Below are 12,992 nucleotides of genomic sequence, written 5' to 3' on the forward strand. Positions count from 1 at the left end.
ATAATAATAATAATAATAATAATAATAAAAATATGTAATAATTTGACTTGAATATACATAGATACATGGTATAAAACAGTATATTAGCGGCACTTCATGTAATGAAGAGAGAATGAAAAGATTTTGGTTCTATTTTATGACATTTCATTACACAGGTCTAAAGCTTGTTGAAAGAGAGATAATAATGCTGTAATTGTTCATAACTCAGCGACAACTGCGTGAATGTCATATTAATCATATTAATAACAGCTTTAAATTAATTGTCGGGTAATAAATGAAGAGGGGTTTTTAGGCAGTTTTTGTGTCCTTTGGAGAATTGTTTATTCTCAATTACTCCTGATTCGCAATGGGCGTTCTATTTGAAGCCTTGTTTTTTTTTAATACCTTTTCTACCTTTTGGAGTGAATTATATTCACACTTATATTCACACGATAACATAAATGTTGACAAATACAGTAAGACTTTCACTTCACGAATAGGATTTTTGGATTCAAAAAAAAATTATATATAATTAAAGATTTAAAAAATATAATAATATAATCATAAAACATATTATATTTTATTTATTCATCGAATTTGAAATCTAATTATTGAAAAAAAAGTGAAATGTGGACAACACATAACCACCACCATATCAAACCCTCCGTAATTTACCTCCCGCCCTCCTCCTTCACAGTGGAGATGGATGGGTGACACCCGTCTTAAACCAGCCACCCCCCCCCCTTTGCAAAAGGTCATACCATAAGGTTATGAGACAATTACCCCCCGCTCCCCTTTTAAGGCTCACTGTCTGCGTTAACATAGGTGATAGCGCCTATGCTTTCCAGCCGTGATAATAATCTGGAATTAGCTCTTGCAGTCGTGCTGATAACACAAGGGTGTGGAATTGGAACGCTTCCTGCCCATCTAAAGGGGGCCATTTGTACCACGGCCGCCATGATTCACAGGTGGACGCCAAAGCAGGAGGAACACTTTAAAAGACGTGACAACGAAAGACGTAAGAACCGCCGGACTGCCCCAGAACACCGTAGGCAGAATACTCAATAAGAACGCAATAACGAGAGCTTTGCCTTACTGACCATAAAGATGAAAAAAAGAAAAGGAAATTATTGTGAAATCAAACTCAACCCAGGAAAAGACCCAGGAAAAGAAGGAGGTTGATTGACCTGGAAAGGGCGGTTGAAGTCCGTCCCCTGCTATGACGCAACACAATTTGGACCAATCACAGCAAGGGGAGCTCTCAGAGCGAGAAAAAGATAAAAGAGAAAGTTCACTTTGGGCTTGTACTGAAAACACAGCAAGAACCCAGATCACTGCCTCGATTTGTTCTTATCTTGTTCGGAAGACATCATTTTGGTCAAAACTTCTACTTATTTTTAAGTCAACCTCTACTCATAATGTTGAGTATGAGAAGATCCGGCTCATTAAGAGTGACTAAGACTGACTGAAACGATTTTTTTCATTTTTACGACTCTTCGTTCGTTTGATTCAGTCAGCGTAACCTGGGCATGCGTGACTCACGACTCTCGAGACCCCAGTCAGTTAAAAAATGTGTTCACTATGAACAAATCGAATCAAATCAAGTCTTGCTTTACTAATGTTGAGTTGTTTGAACTATGATGGCTATAGACAGAGAATATAATGTGAATATGGTTGACAACAGAGGAAAAAGGTAAATAATCAGTTTCTGGGAGCTCTTATTATCATTTGTTGTGGTCATGAATCATCAGCTGTCTATGTTGAATTCTTGTTTGTCAAAAAAAACCCAATATATATATATATATGGCCTTTCCAGCCATTGCTCCTACGTTTAGACATCAGCTCTGTGTACTTCGCCCTTTTGCGCTCGTTGGCCTCTTCAATTCGGTCTTCCCAGGGGACAGTAAGTTCCACTATGACCACTTGCTTTGTAGACTCCGATGTTAAGACCATGTCTGGGCGGAGTGAAGTGGTTGAGATGTGTTCTGGGAACTTGAGCTGCTTTCCCAGATCGACTTAGAGGTGCCAGTCCCTTGCAGTGGCAAGAAGCCCACCCGAAGAGCGTGGCTGATGTTTTACCTTCTCCCCAGCTCTGAGAAAGGTGATGGACTGCTTGGGGGTGTGCTGATTCTTGCTGTTCTGAACCGCTGCGCTGATTGTGTCTGGCAAAGCCCTAAGGACCTGGTCGTGGCGCCAGCGGTACCGGCCATCCCCCAATGCCTTCGAACAGCAGCTCAGGATATGCTCCAGGGTGCCGCTTTTTTGGCACAGTTGGCATGCCGGTGTGTCAGCCAGGCCCCAATGATGCAGATTGGCTGGGCTTGGGAAACATCATACACTGATTGGATGAGGAACTTTATGCACATTGGTTCAGCTCTACAGAGCTCTGACCAGGTGATCTTTTCTGCATGTTCCCACTTAGTCCAGGAGCCTTGTTGGTACATGCCGACCATCTTGGTTCGATGGTCTTCCTCCACCTCTGCTCGTATCTCATCCTGAACCAGTTGACGCTTCTCCCTCCCTCTGGCTTAGTCATAGCGTGTCTTGGGAAAACTGCCCAGTCCTCCCCACACCACTGCCACATTACCGACCAAAGTGCTGCACCGCAGCCGTGCCTCTACTCTGTCGACTGCTTCCTGTGCCTGCCACTTCCTACCGGTCTTCACACAGATTCCTGCTGTGGCAACTTTAACATCAGAGGAATCTCTGTACATCGTCACCTCCCTGGCGCGTGTGACCTTGAATTCCTCTGTCAAACCGCTGAAGGGAAGCTGCAGCTTGGTGGAATTCCCATACAGGGCTGCATAGGGACTAAGGGAGCCCCAACCACCTCCGCAGAAACTGGCTGATGGTCTTCTCCAGAGCCTCCACAGTTGTCATAGGCACCTCATAAACAAGAAGGGGCCAGAATAACCTCGGCAGGACTCCATGTTGGTACATCCAGGCTTTGTATTTCCCTGGGAGCCCAGACTTGTCGTTTGCAGTGAGCCAGTTTGCCAGGTCGCTCCTGGTTTGTTGGAGTGCGGCTGTATCCCTCAGGGAGCTATCGAAGATCTTCCCGAGGCCCTTGACTGGTCTCTCTGTCACTGATGGAATCTGTGTCCCTCCCACGGTAAAGCGGAACCTGTCAGCCACTTTGCCTTTCTTCAGGACCAGAGACCTGGACTTGGCTGGCTTGAAACTCATCCTTGCTCGTGAGATGATTCGTTCAAGCCCCTGAAGGAGCCATCTGCACCCAGGAACAGATGTTGCTGTCACCATAAGGTCATCCATGAATGCTCTTATCGGGGGCTGCCGAGTACCAGATCTAGACATCGGGGCTCTGCATTCCACCTCCGCTGATTTGACAATCATGTTAATGACCAGTGGGAAGAGTGCTACTGAGATTGTACAGCCAGTGATTATGCCCTTCTCCAGCTGATTCCAGTCTTATGTTGATGATCCTGAAGAGACTCTCAATCTGAAGTTGTTGTTATAGTCCAGAATGAGTTTTCGGATCGCCTCTGGCACATGGTGTCTTGTCAATGCTGTTTCTATGAGCTTGTGTGGAATGGATTCATAGGCGTTGGTTAGGTTCAGCCAGAGTGCTGCAAGGATCCTCTGCTTTCCCATGCCTCTCGGATCAGCTGAGACACTGCCCCCGTGTGCTCTAGGCATCCAAGTACTTCTGGGACTCCACCCTTCTATACTGAGGTGTCCACATACCCGTTCTTTAGGAGAAACTCTGTTAACCGTTGGGACACAATCTTGAAGAAGATCTCAGTTCTTTCAGTTCTTGTCTCAGCTGGCTAATCTTAATCTCTCGCCAATTTGGCCTCCCTGGAGTACTTGTGCCTTGCCTTTCCATGACGCCAAACCATTCCTCCCCTATGCACATTATGAGGGTGCACATAGTGTGAAGTTTCTGGTCAGCATCTCCCTTTGATGTTGACTCCAGGATCCTATTCACGTCTTCGTCCAACAGAAGCCACTGCTTCTTGTTGACGGCAGGCCACTTCACCTGATGCTGTTCTGGCTTTCCACACTGTGGAAGTACTTGTGCTGCTTGGAGGTTCCAGACACTGTGGGGTGACTCCGGGTGACTCCTCCGTCTGACCAGGTTCTGCGACCAGCAGAATTATATTATGTTATATTATATTATATTGAATTATATTATATTATATTTTCTATAATTCATTCTTTCCTTTTCCTTCAGGTGTGATGGGGGAATACGAGCCAAAGATTGAGGTTCAGTTTCCGGAGGTGGTCCACGTGGCAAAGGGATCCACGGTGAAGCTGGAATGTTTCGCTCTGGGAAAGTAGGTTTTTCTCCCAAAACAGCCCTGGCATGCTATCCCCTGCTTTTTGGAAACCGCTCACTAGACAGACAATGCTGTGCTATTTGTAAGCTCGAATACATTTATTTTTATTTTTTGCATTTCCCGGAAATCAGTCTGCATGAAACTTGATTCTAAAATGTAATTATTACCCTTAAATTCTGCTTAGGAAAAAATGAAGTTATCCCACGGCACACTGTTAACCACTAAAAACGTCACAGACACTTTGCTTATTATTACGGCCTACTAATAATTAGTGATGAACCGACGTCACTGACTCTCGTTCATCGTTCACCGGAAGTTATCCCTCGCTCAACATGCGTGACACCAACTCAATCGGATGAACCAAGAGTCAGAAAATTTAACAACAATCCTCCTACCACCAGCCCCGTCCCGTCTATCAGCTGGCGGAAGCTGGACGGTGTTCCCTTCGCCCGGAAAGTGGACACCCGCAAGTCCAGCGGCGTCCTGGAGATCCCCTATTTCCAGCAGGAGGACGCCGGCATGTACGAGTGCGTGGCAGAGAACTCCAGGGGTATGAACACAGTGAAGGGGAAGCTCTCTTTCTACGGTAGGTGGTCCCGCCACCCATGCATATTTGAATATTTCGACCGGCTCGAGCTGTCAGATGTGCTCAGACCGGAGAGACGGCAGAGGCGGAGATAACACGGCTCTCATAAAATAGTCAATGGCGATCAACGGAGACTGCGGCGCCATTGGCGTGCGGAGGGTTGGGGAAGGGAGGGGAGGGGGGGATCATTTTAACAGCACATCAAAATGATTAAAGGCTGTCGGCCATGATGCCTTTAATATTTTGATCCAGATTAAAAGGGGTGATGCGGATGAGGCTGAGCCCTTGGACATGACCTTGTTGGTGAGCCTTGTTTTGGGTTCCACCAGATGGCACCATGATTGACATCCAACTTGACTGCAGATCAAAGCCGTTAAATGTACTATACTTAGACCAGCAGCACATATGTCAGGGACATAATCTGCACCAGGGCATCTGGATGCACGGGAAAGGCGTGGGGCGGAATTGGGGGTGATTCAGTCTTTTGTCGACGATTGTTCGACTGGCGGCATACAAACTTCCAAATTGAGATACTGGAAAAGAGGTGGCCATGCGAAATCAAGACTTATATTTGCATAAAGCTCAAAACTTTTGCTTCAAATTTCACGTAAATGATAAAATAAGATAAGATAAGATAAGATAAGATAAGATAAGATAAACCTTTATTTTCCATTGACATTGTTCCAGCAGCAAAAAGGGGACAGCAGAAAATAGAGAGCAAATCAAGTACACACTATTAACAATATAAAATATATAGAAACACAAAAAATAAATAAATCACCATAAATAGATGATACTTGTTAAAGCAGAAATCCGTAAAACTGTCTGTGTTGTACACGGTACTGTGTGTACTCTTCCAAATCCCAGAATTCCATTTTTTTACATCTGGGTTTACTTTGTTCTTGGACAGGTCACTTTCCCTTCTTGAAAGTTTTTTTTTGTTTTTTTTGGGGTGGCGGACTCACAAACATCATATTGAGCGGTACATGCATGACACAATTTGCGTGATGCAAACACGTGGAATGGCCGTTCCTTATAATGTGCCAGCTAAGAAAAGTGTCAAACATGGAGTTTTTTAAACAAAATAATCTTACGGATTACTGCTTTAAAGGATTGCATGGGCAACACTAATCCTTAGCAGTAAAAAAGAACAGTGATGTGATGTGATTCAACACAAAGATGTAGATCTAGTTGTGAATATGAAAGTTGGCGTTTTTTTTCCGAATGCGTTTCTCGGCCCTTTCTGAAAATCCAACTTGTGTCTTGGAAACCTATACCTCGAGCCAAATTGCGACACAAATATTAGGGCTATTGTGCATTACTGCTTCTACTGTATGTATTATGGAGCTGGACAGCCGTGACTAATGTTGGGGAGGTGGCTTTGAGATAGTGCCGTTCCTACACAATGTCCTATTAAGTCAGTACCTGAATGCTATCCAGGGATTGCCACCCCAGCACCCCCTCTCTCTCTTCCTCTCTCCCGCCGCTGCATACATAATGACCCATTTAGCCAAAACCAAAGAAACCTGCTACTTCATCCTCCTCAGGCTCTCCCAACGTTGATTTCCAGCACAGTGCGGAATCGCTCACTGTTGACTGCCATCTATCATTGTGATCGGCTTTTCTGGCGGAGACGACAATTTCACAATGTGGTGTTTTAGGTTTCTCCGGTCAAGAATTTGCAGGCGTCAAATAAGGAACGGCTGTTTAAACAACGGTTTCCACAAGCGAGGGTTAATGTATCTGTATGAATGTGTCATCTACGAGAGGGGCAGTGAATACCACTAGGCCCTCATTTCAGTATTGCACCAGGAAAAAAAGAAGAAATAAAGTAAAAATTATTTAAAATATGAACTTAAAGCGGATGTTGTCATATGTTTTTAATAATAAGGCTATGAGCCTTATCATTTACCACGCCATTCCTTTGGAGAATGTGCTCGTTCCAGAGTTAAGGTCAACTTAACTATAAAATATGTTTTCCATGGACATGTTGTACTTTTATCTCTTAAAGAGATGAGCTTCTGTGAGATCTGTTTACTCTCTCTCAGTTCTAAAAGGAATCTGTATAAGGTCTATTTTATTAATTCTGACAGTGACCAACCTCTAAGTGGTAAAAAGTGGGAACACACGTTCTGAAAAGTATTTGGTGTTGTCAATGAAAAACAATTGAAATAATATAGATGAATTTATTGAAATAATAATAATAATAAAGAAATTATAATTAAAATAGAAAATAAATACTAATTAACAAAACAAATCCACAAAAAAAGAAATTAGCATTTTAGTAATTTACAATAAACGTGAAAACAACCTAAAAATTGGCAATACAATTATCCTAAAAATTAACAAAGAAATTATTAAAAAATGGCAATCTACAATAAACCTAACAAATTAACAATAACCAATAGACAAAATGAGTTATAACAATATGTATCACTAACTTAGTTGAGCTTAAACCGTTTCATCTGTATTGTGGTTCTCAGCCAGTCCCTGTAAAAAGCCTGTAAAGATGAACATGTTGAAAAATGGATCATGTCACTGGGTTGTCATGGTGTTCGTCATCATTAAAGCTTGAATCTTAAATACTGCCGGCAAAATATCTTTATTCATTGTCTGTTTTCTAGGGATGATCTCTTGATCCTCCTCGATCCTATGCTACTCTCTGGAAAGTCCTACCCCGTCAGCCCTGTCACAAGTCACTTAAAGACGTCTAACCTCCCCCCCAAAGCTCCTTAGCTCATTTACCATAACAGGCTGTGATTTGGATTCCTCTAGTCCCCGCTGGTTTGTTTTCTTGGCCACGGGCCCCTTCTCCTTTTTTCACAGAGTCTTCCTCCGTCCTTTCTCTCTCTCTCTCTTTTTCCCGGCCGCTCTCTTTCCGCACTGGGTGATAAAAATCTGTAATCTCATTTTGAAGTCCCGTTGAATTAAGCCTCTGAGACATTTTGTCGGCGGTTGTAAGCCCACGGCGGAGATTGATAAGCGTATCGCCACCTTCAGGCTTTCTGTTTGAAAGAGGGCGAAGAAAGAAATAGAAAATGGGTGATATTCTGTGGCTTCAAATCGACCGGTGCCTGTCTTTAATGGTTAAATAAATGAACTGAACTGAAATTCCCCAAATGTTAATTTGCATATACAATTAATTTAAATAAAAAGATATATAAATAAATACATGGATATATAAACATATATTTATTTGATACATGGATAAAATAAATGGATAACTAAATGGATTAATAAATAAATAATTGGATCGATAAATAGCTTGATAAACGACTAAATAAGTAAATGGATATATAAATAGATAAATGCATAAATAAAAAAATGAATAAATACACAGATGGATGAAATATAAATAGGGATACATAGAAATAGACATTTTGCATGAACGTTATATTTTGTTCTTTTCAAACAGCGTTGGTTTCCAGTTGGGTCAATACTGGACCCTGTTGTGAAATATGCAAAACAATTTGTAAATTTTGATAAATAAATGTCTTAATTTTTTAATCGTTTAAGTCATTTTATATATATCTCCTGAAAAACTATTCCCGCAGTTAAATATTTTTCTCAAAATCATCCAGCCCTGTTGTCAAGCTAAAAATTAGGCAGGGAAACTGCAGGGGACATAGTAGTATAGTACAGTACTATACTGTAGTATAGTATATTCATTCCTACGCCCAATTTAACAATGTGGAGTTTCTTGTGGCTTTTAAGAAACGCGACTAAGATGGCAAGTTTTATAAAATCACATTTAGAGACTTTCTTGGTGGTAGGACATGGGCAAGTTTGTATTTGACCTCTCCTTTATCTGAGTGATGAAATAAAATCCCTTCAGTTGCCTTCATTCATGAAAAAATAAAGATTCCGGCACGAGTATAAGTTCTTTCCATTAAGGGTAGTATAGTAGCATTCAAAACCAGTCCAATGTTCCTAACATGAGACAGCCTTGTGTCAGCCAACTCGATCCAACAAAGTCAACACTGAACCGGAAACCCCTGTTGGTAATGCAAGACTCAGAACGATCCAATTTGTTGGAAGCAAGCTAATATTCCTGACTGCCCACTCCTCGGGAGTCGGAAGTCACTCTGGCAAAATAATCGTTTGAATCTTCTACTCGTAATCAGAAAAATAATTATTCAGGATTAAAGAAATCTGGAAAAAAAGGTAGCAAAAGGCATTTGAAGTAATTCGAATCGAAATTGTGACCGATTTCCACTTGGCATTCTGCCAAAATTCGTCCGACTCTCGTTATACTGAGCGAATCAAACAAATCAAGAGTCGGAAAATCGACCAAATCTTTTTTCCCAGAGTTGCGAAAGAAGAGCCAAATCTACGGAAAGAGCCAAACTTTTAATCGCTAGTCGTCGTTAGTCCGCATTCGGCGAGTTTTCACATGGCTGGCCGGAAAAAAACATGAGAGTTTATCTCTGAAGTCGCGTAAGAGAGAACAGTGTATCTGATAAGTTGTACTGTAAATAGATTTTCTCCAAGGGGGGGGGGGGGGGGGGAAACGCATTTTCTCTTTAAAGCTTTTGGCAAAGTTGATTTTTGGCCCCTGTTTGGCCCCCGGCGGCGAGATGGCTGGCCGCTTTAATTTGGCGAACCCTCACGGAGAGAGGATTCGGTTGGCGACGAGATTGAGCGAAGGGTTGGAGTGAAGGACCCTGACAGGGACGGCCAACAATGGCTTCTTGAAAAGGTTCAGTGGGCGGATGGGAGAGAGGCGGCAGGAAAAGATTGCGGGAGCCTGAGATGGATGCGATGCTAAGTGACTGGTAATAATGGAGTCTTGGAGAGGTCTTTTTTTTTTTTTTTATCCTTCCATCTCTCCTATTGGCAGCATGCACACACACACACACACGCACACACTGTGTGCACTCAGAGTTGACACAAGAGGTATCGGTACTTAAATAAAAGTTCCAGCTAGTTCATTAAAGCTGAAGAAAAGTTACTTTAAAGGACCTGGCCAGCGTCAAATGGAGTTTTAGCCGCTTACTAGGCAGTATAGATTGCTTTTCTTATATTTTGCTTAGGCAGATCCGCCTGTAACACGTAACCAAAGTGACAATTTTAGGGCCCTCCGACACAGAGACACAGGCAATGGAGTAGACAGCACACCAGTGTATTGTAAGGAGTGGGCAAAAAAAATATATAATAATTATATATATATATATATATACAGTATGTGTGTGTTCTCTACTGTGAAATGCATATCAAATGAAAATCGCCATCTGATATGAAAAGGGGGCCTTCCTTGAAATCCAGAAAATGCACAAATCCCACTTTGTGGTTGCCAGGTTGGGAAAATGTACGGTACGTACAATTACAGAGGGGGTCCTCTCAAAGGTCAGCGCCTGAGTGCGGCGTGGCATTAACCACGGTCTCTGAAAATGAAGGAGTAGGGTCGGCCATCCTGTTGGTCCTGCCGGTGGCCTTGTGGGATGTAGCGCCATGGTCGACAACCTTTTACACTGAATGGTTTATCCTAATTGCAATTTAATTGTAATGTTCGGAATGAATTGTAATTTTTCAATTTTTTTGTAATTCTTTGTAATGTCAGTATTGCTTGAGATGTATGTCCTTCAGATATATATACTTCAGTTATGAAATGTACTATAAACAGGAGAGATGCTTCACAACATACAGTACTTTTTTTTACATTGTTAATACTGTCAACGGGTTGCCATGTCTACCTAGCTAAAGAATTAACCTGTCAAACATGAATTACAGTATTTGTCCATATTTGAATCCCTTCCTGAATTGTGTTGTGGAAAAAGACAGGCTGTCCAAAATAGCCCTTTGGATATAGTTGCAAATAATGGGAAAATTAAAACAAAGTCAAGTAAATCATGAAGCAAAGCGACAAGCAGGGTTTTCAATAGCGCTGAACTCTAGGAGTTCACAACAACACCCATGTCATTTGATACTCACAGTTTAAGCACAGTTTGTCTTTGACCTCCCTTGAAGAAAAAAACAGAGGATCTTGGAGTTCGGTTTGCAGTGTAGCAGCATCAAAACATTAAATGCTCATGGAATAAACCAGCCTTGCGCTTCAGCCTTGTTTACCCAAGTGATTTGTCAAACCTGCAGTATTGCAATAAGTCAGTTTGCCATACATATCAAAAGGTAGATGAAATGCAAGAGATGTTGACTTGCGATGCCGACACCAACTAATGAACAACAGAACAACAACACTCCTATTCTAGGTCTTACCCGGACTTTCCCCTATTAACAGTCTCTCTCTCTCTCTCTGTCTCTCTCTGTCTCTCTCTCTCTCTCTATCTCCTTCTCTTTCTCTCTCCATCTTCACATCCCATTTAAAAACCTGCAACCTCCACCCGCGACACACATCACCCCAGGAATCACTTCAGGGATCTAATACCCTTTCTGCACCAAAATGAGCGCATATTTGCAAGTTTCTGAGCGCAGGTAAACCGATGGCACCATCGGTGTAAATTACTATTGGATTTCCCCCTGTTTCATCCAGCATTACTGGAAGGCAAGCTGCAGCCGGAGCCAATTAGAGCAGGATTTGTACATACAATTACAGAGGGGGTCCGCTTAAAAGTCAGCCCCTGAGTGTGGCGTGGCATTTGGCGCAGTCGCTGAAAATGAAGGAATAGGGTTGGTCATTCCGCTTGTCCTGCCGGTGGCCTCGTGTAATGTTAGCACCAGGGCCAGTGACCTTTTAGACATCATCCAGAATGTCCGGGAAGAGCATCCATCTCCCCCTCGATCCTCCTCCTCTGGTTCTTTTTGCTAAATCTTTAACTAGCATTGAGTTACTTGCATGACATCACACGAATCAATGCCTCCCCTGTATAATTGAACCATAATTTACTCAAATAGTATCGAGCGGGAGTTGTTTTATTGCTCCGCCGATAGTCGGCGTTGATATATTTGGACCCGTTGTGTGTCGCATATGATTAAGATTGTAAGGGAAGCACCTACTCTCATTTCTTGGAATGGTTTAAAAACCAAATCCACGGCTTCAATTAATCGCGCTCGTATTTTTTTCTCAACCCCACAGCACCGCCCCATCTAATAGAGAAGCCCCAAGACATCCAGAAGCTCATTGACGACTCCTTGGTGTGGGAGTGCAAAGCCACCGGGAAGCCCAAGCCCTCCTTCCGATGGATGAAGAACGGAGAGAATCTGGAGTCGGCCGAGGTGAGATGTGTCCGCCGCCACCAACTGCTTTCTTTTTGTTTTGTTTTCGTCTTTGAAGCGGGGGAACAGAGTTGCGTTTCAGAGCTCGGGGACGTTGCCGGCGGTGTGGACACCATGGAGCTTCGCGTTGTCGCTGCTTTGTTGCCTTTGCTTGTCAAAACATTATTTCCCCCCCCCGCTTAATTACGTTGTGTAACAATCTTCACTTCACCAGCAAAGCCCTTTTTCATTGTTTCCGGTTTAAAAATGACCTGATATGGCTCGGGCTGCTTCGGAGAGCTAAGTGACCGAACCCTAAATGGGCCTAGCGTTTCATCAAGCCTTGAAATCTCGACTCTTGTAAATAAGACATTGTATATACATTCTATCTTGTAATCCTGGAGTCATATCCTTAACCTTTAACCCCCGTTATGGCTTGCTCTTGTGAGAGACGACCGCATTATGATCACTTGTTCCTCTTACTTAATAGCGAATACTCTAACAATTCTGCAGAGGTATTCATAATGGCATTTTGGAGCAATGAGATTTAATATTACTTTATGGTAGCCACTGGGGGCCTATTTAGTCCTGGTCTTTTTTGGGAGATTGATGACGACCACTCCGGCGCAGTTGGACCCGATAAATAAACAGACTTTATGTAAATTTTCTTCATTATGCAAAAATAGCCGCAAACACACCAGAGGGTATCGATCAATCCCGAGATGTTATACATGTAGTTGGAATGAATAAAGCCCCATGTTATTGGTACTGGAGGCAACACTCCCGACAGCAACAGCAACACCTTTTTCTCATAAAGGCGGATTTGGCCCATTCGCAGGCCAAAATAATCAAACGATCTGTCAAGGCATTGGCGGCTAACTTTCTCCTGTTTTTACTGAAACCTTCAGAGTAGTCTGTTGTATTTCTCTGTGTTTGTTCTCTATTCTGTTTGAATTCATGATGAAACAAGGCTAAAA

At 42.6% G+C, this 12,992-nt stretch overlaps 1 protein-coding gene across 1 annotated transcript in view; it reads left to right on the forward strand.

Moving 5' to 3' along the window:
- cntn4 (contactin 4) overlaps positions 1-12,992 on the forward strand; it is a gene marked incomplete at its 3' end in the record, with an annotated part of 137,279 nt that overhangs the window by 68,569 nt on the left and 55,718 nt on the right. The window contains exons 6-8 of the mRNA XM_080001588.1: positions 4,175-4,277; positions 4,682-4,866; positions 11,897-12,036. Coding sequence (XP_079857714.1) covers positions 4,175-4,277; positions 4,682-4,866; positions 11,897-12,036 — 428 coding nt within the window. The remainder of the gene's footprint in view (positions 1-4,174; positions 4,278-4,681; positions 4,867-11,896; positions 12,037-12,992) is intronic.

This window comes from Zeus faber (assembly GCF_960531495.2).
Source record: "Zeus faber genome assembly, chromosome: 5".
Classification (NCBI taxonomy): domain Eukaryota; kingdom Metazoa; phylum Chordata; class Actinopteri; order Zeiformes; family Zeidae; genus Zeus; species Zeus faber.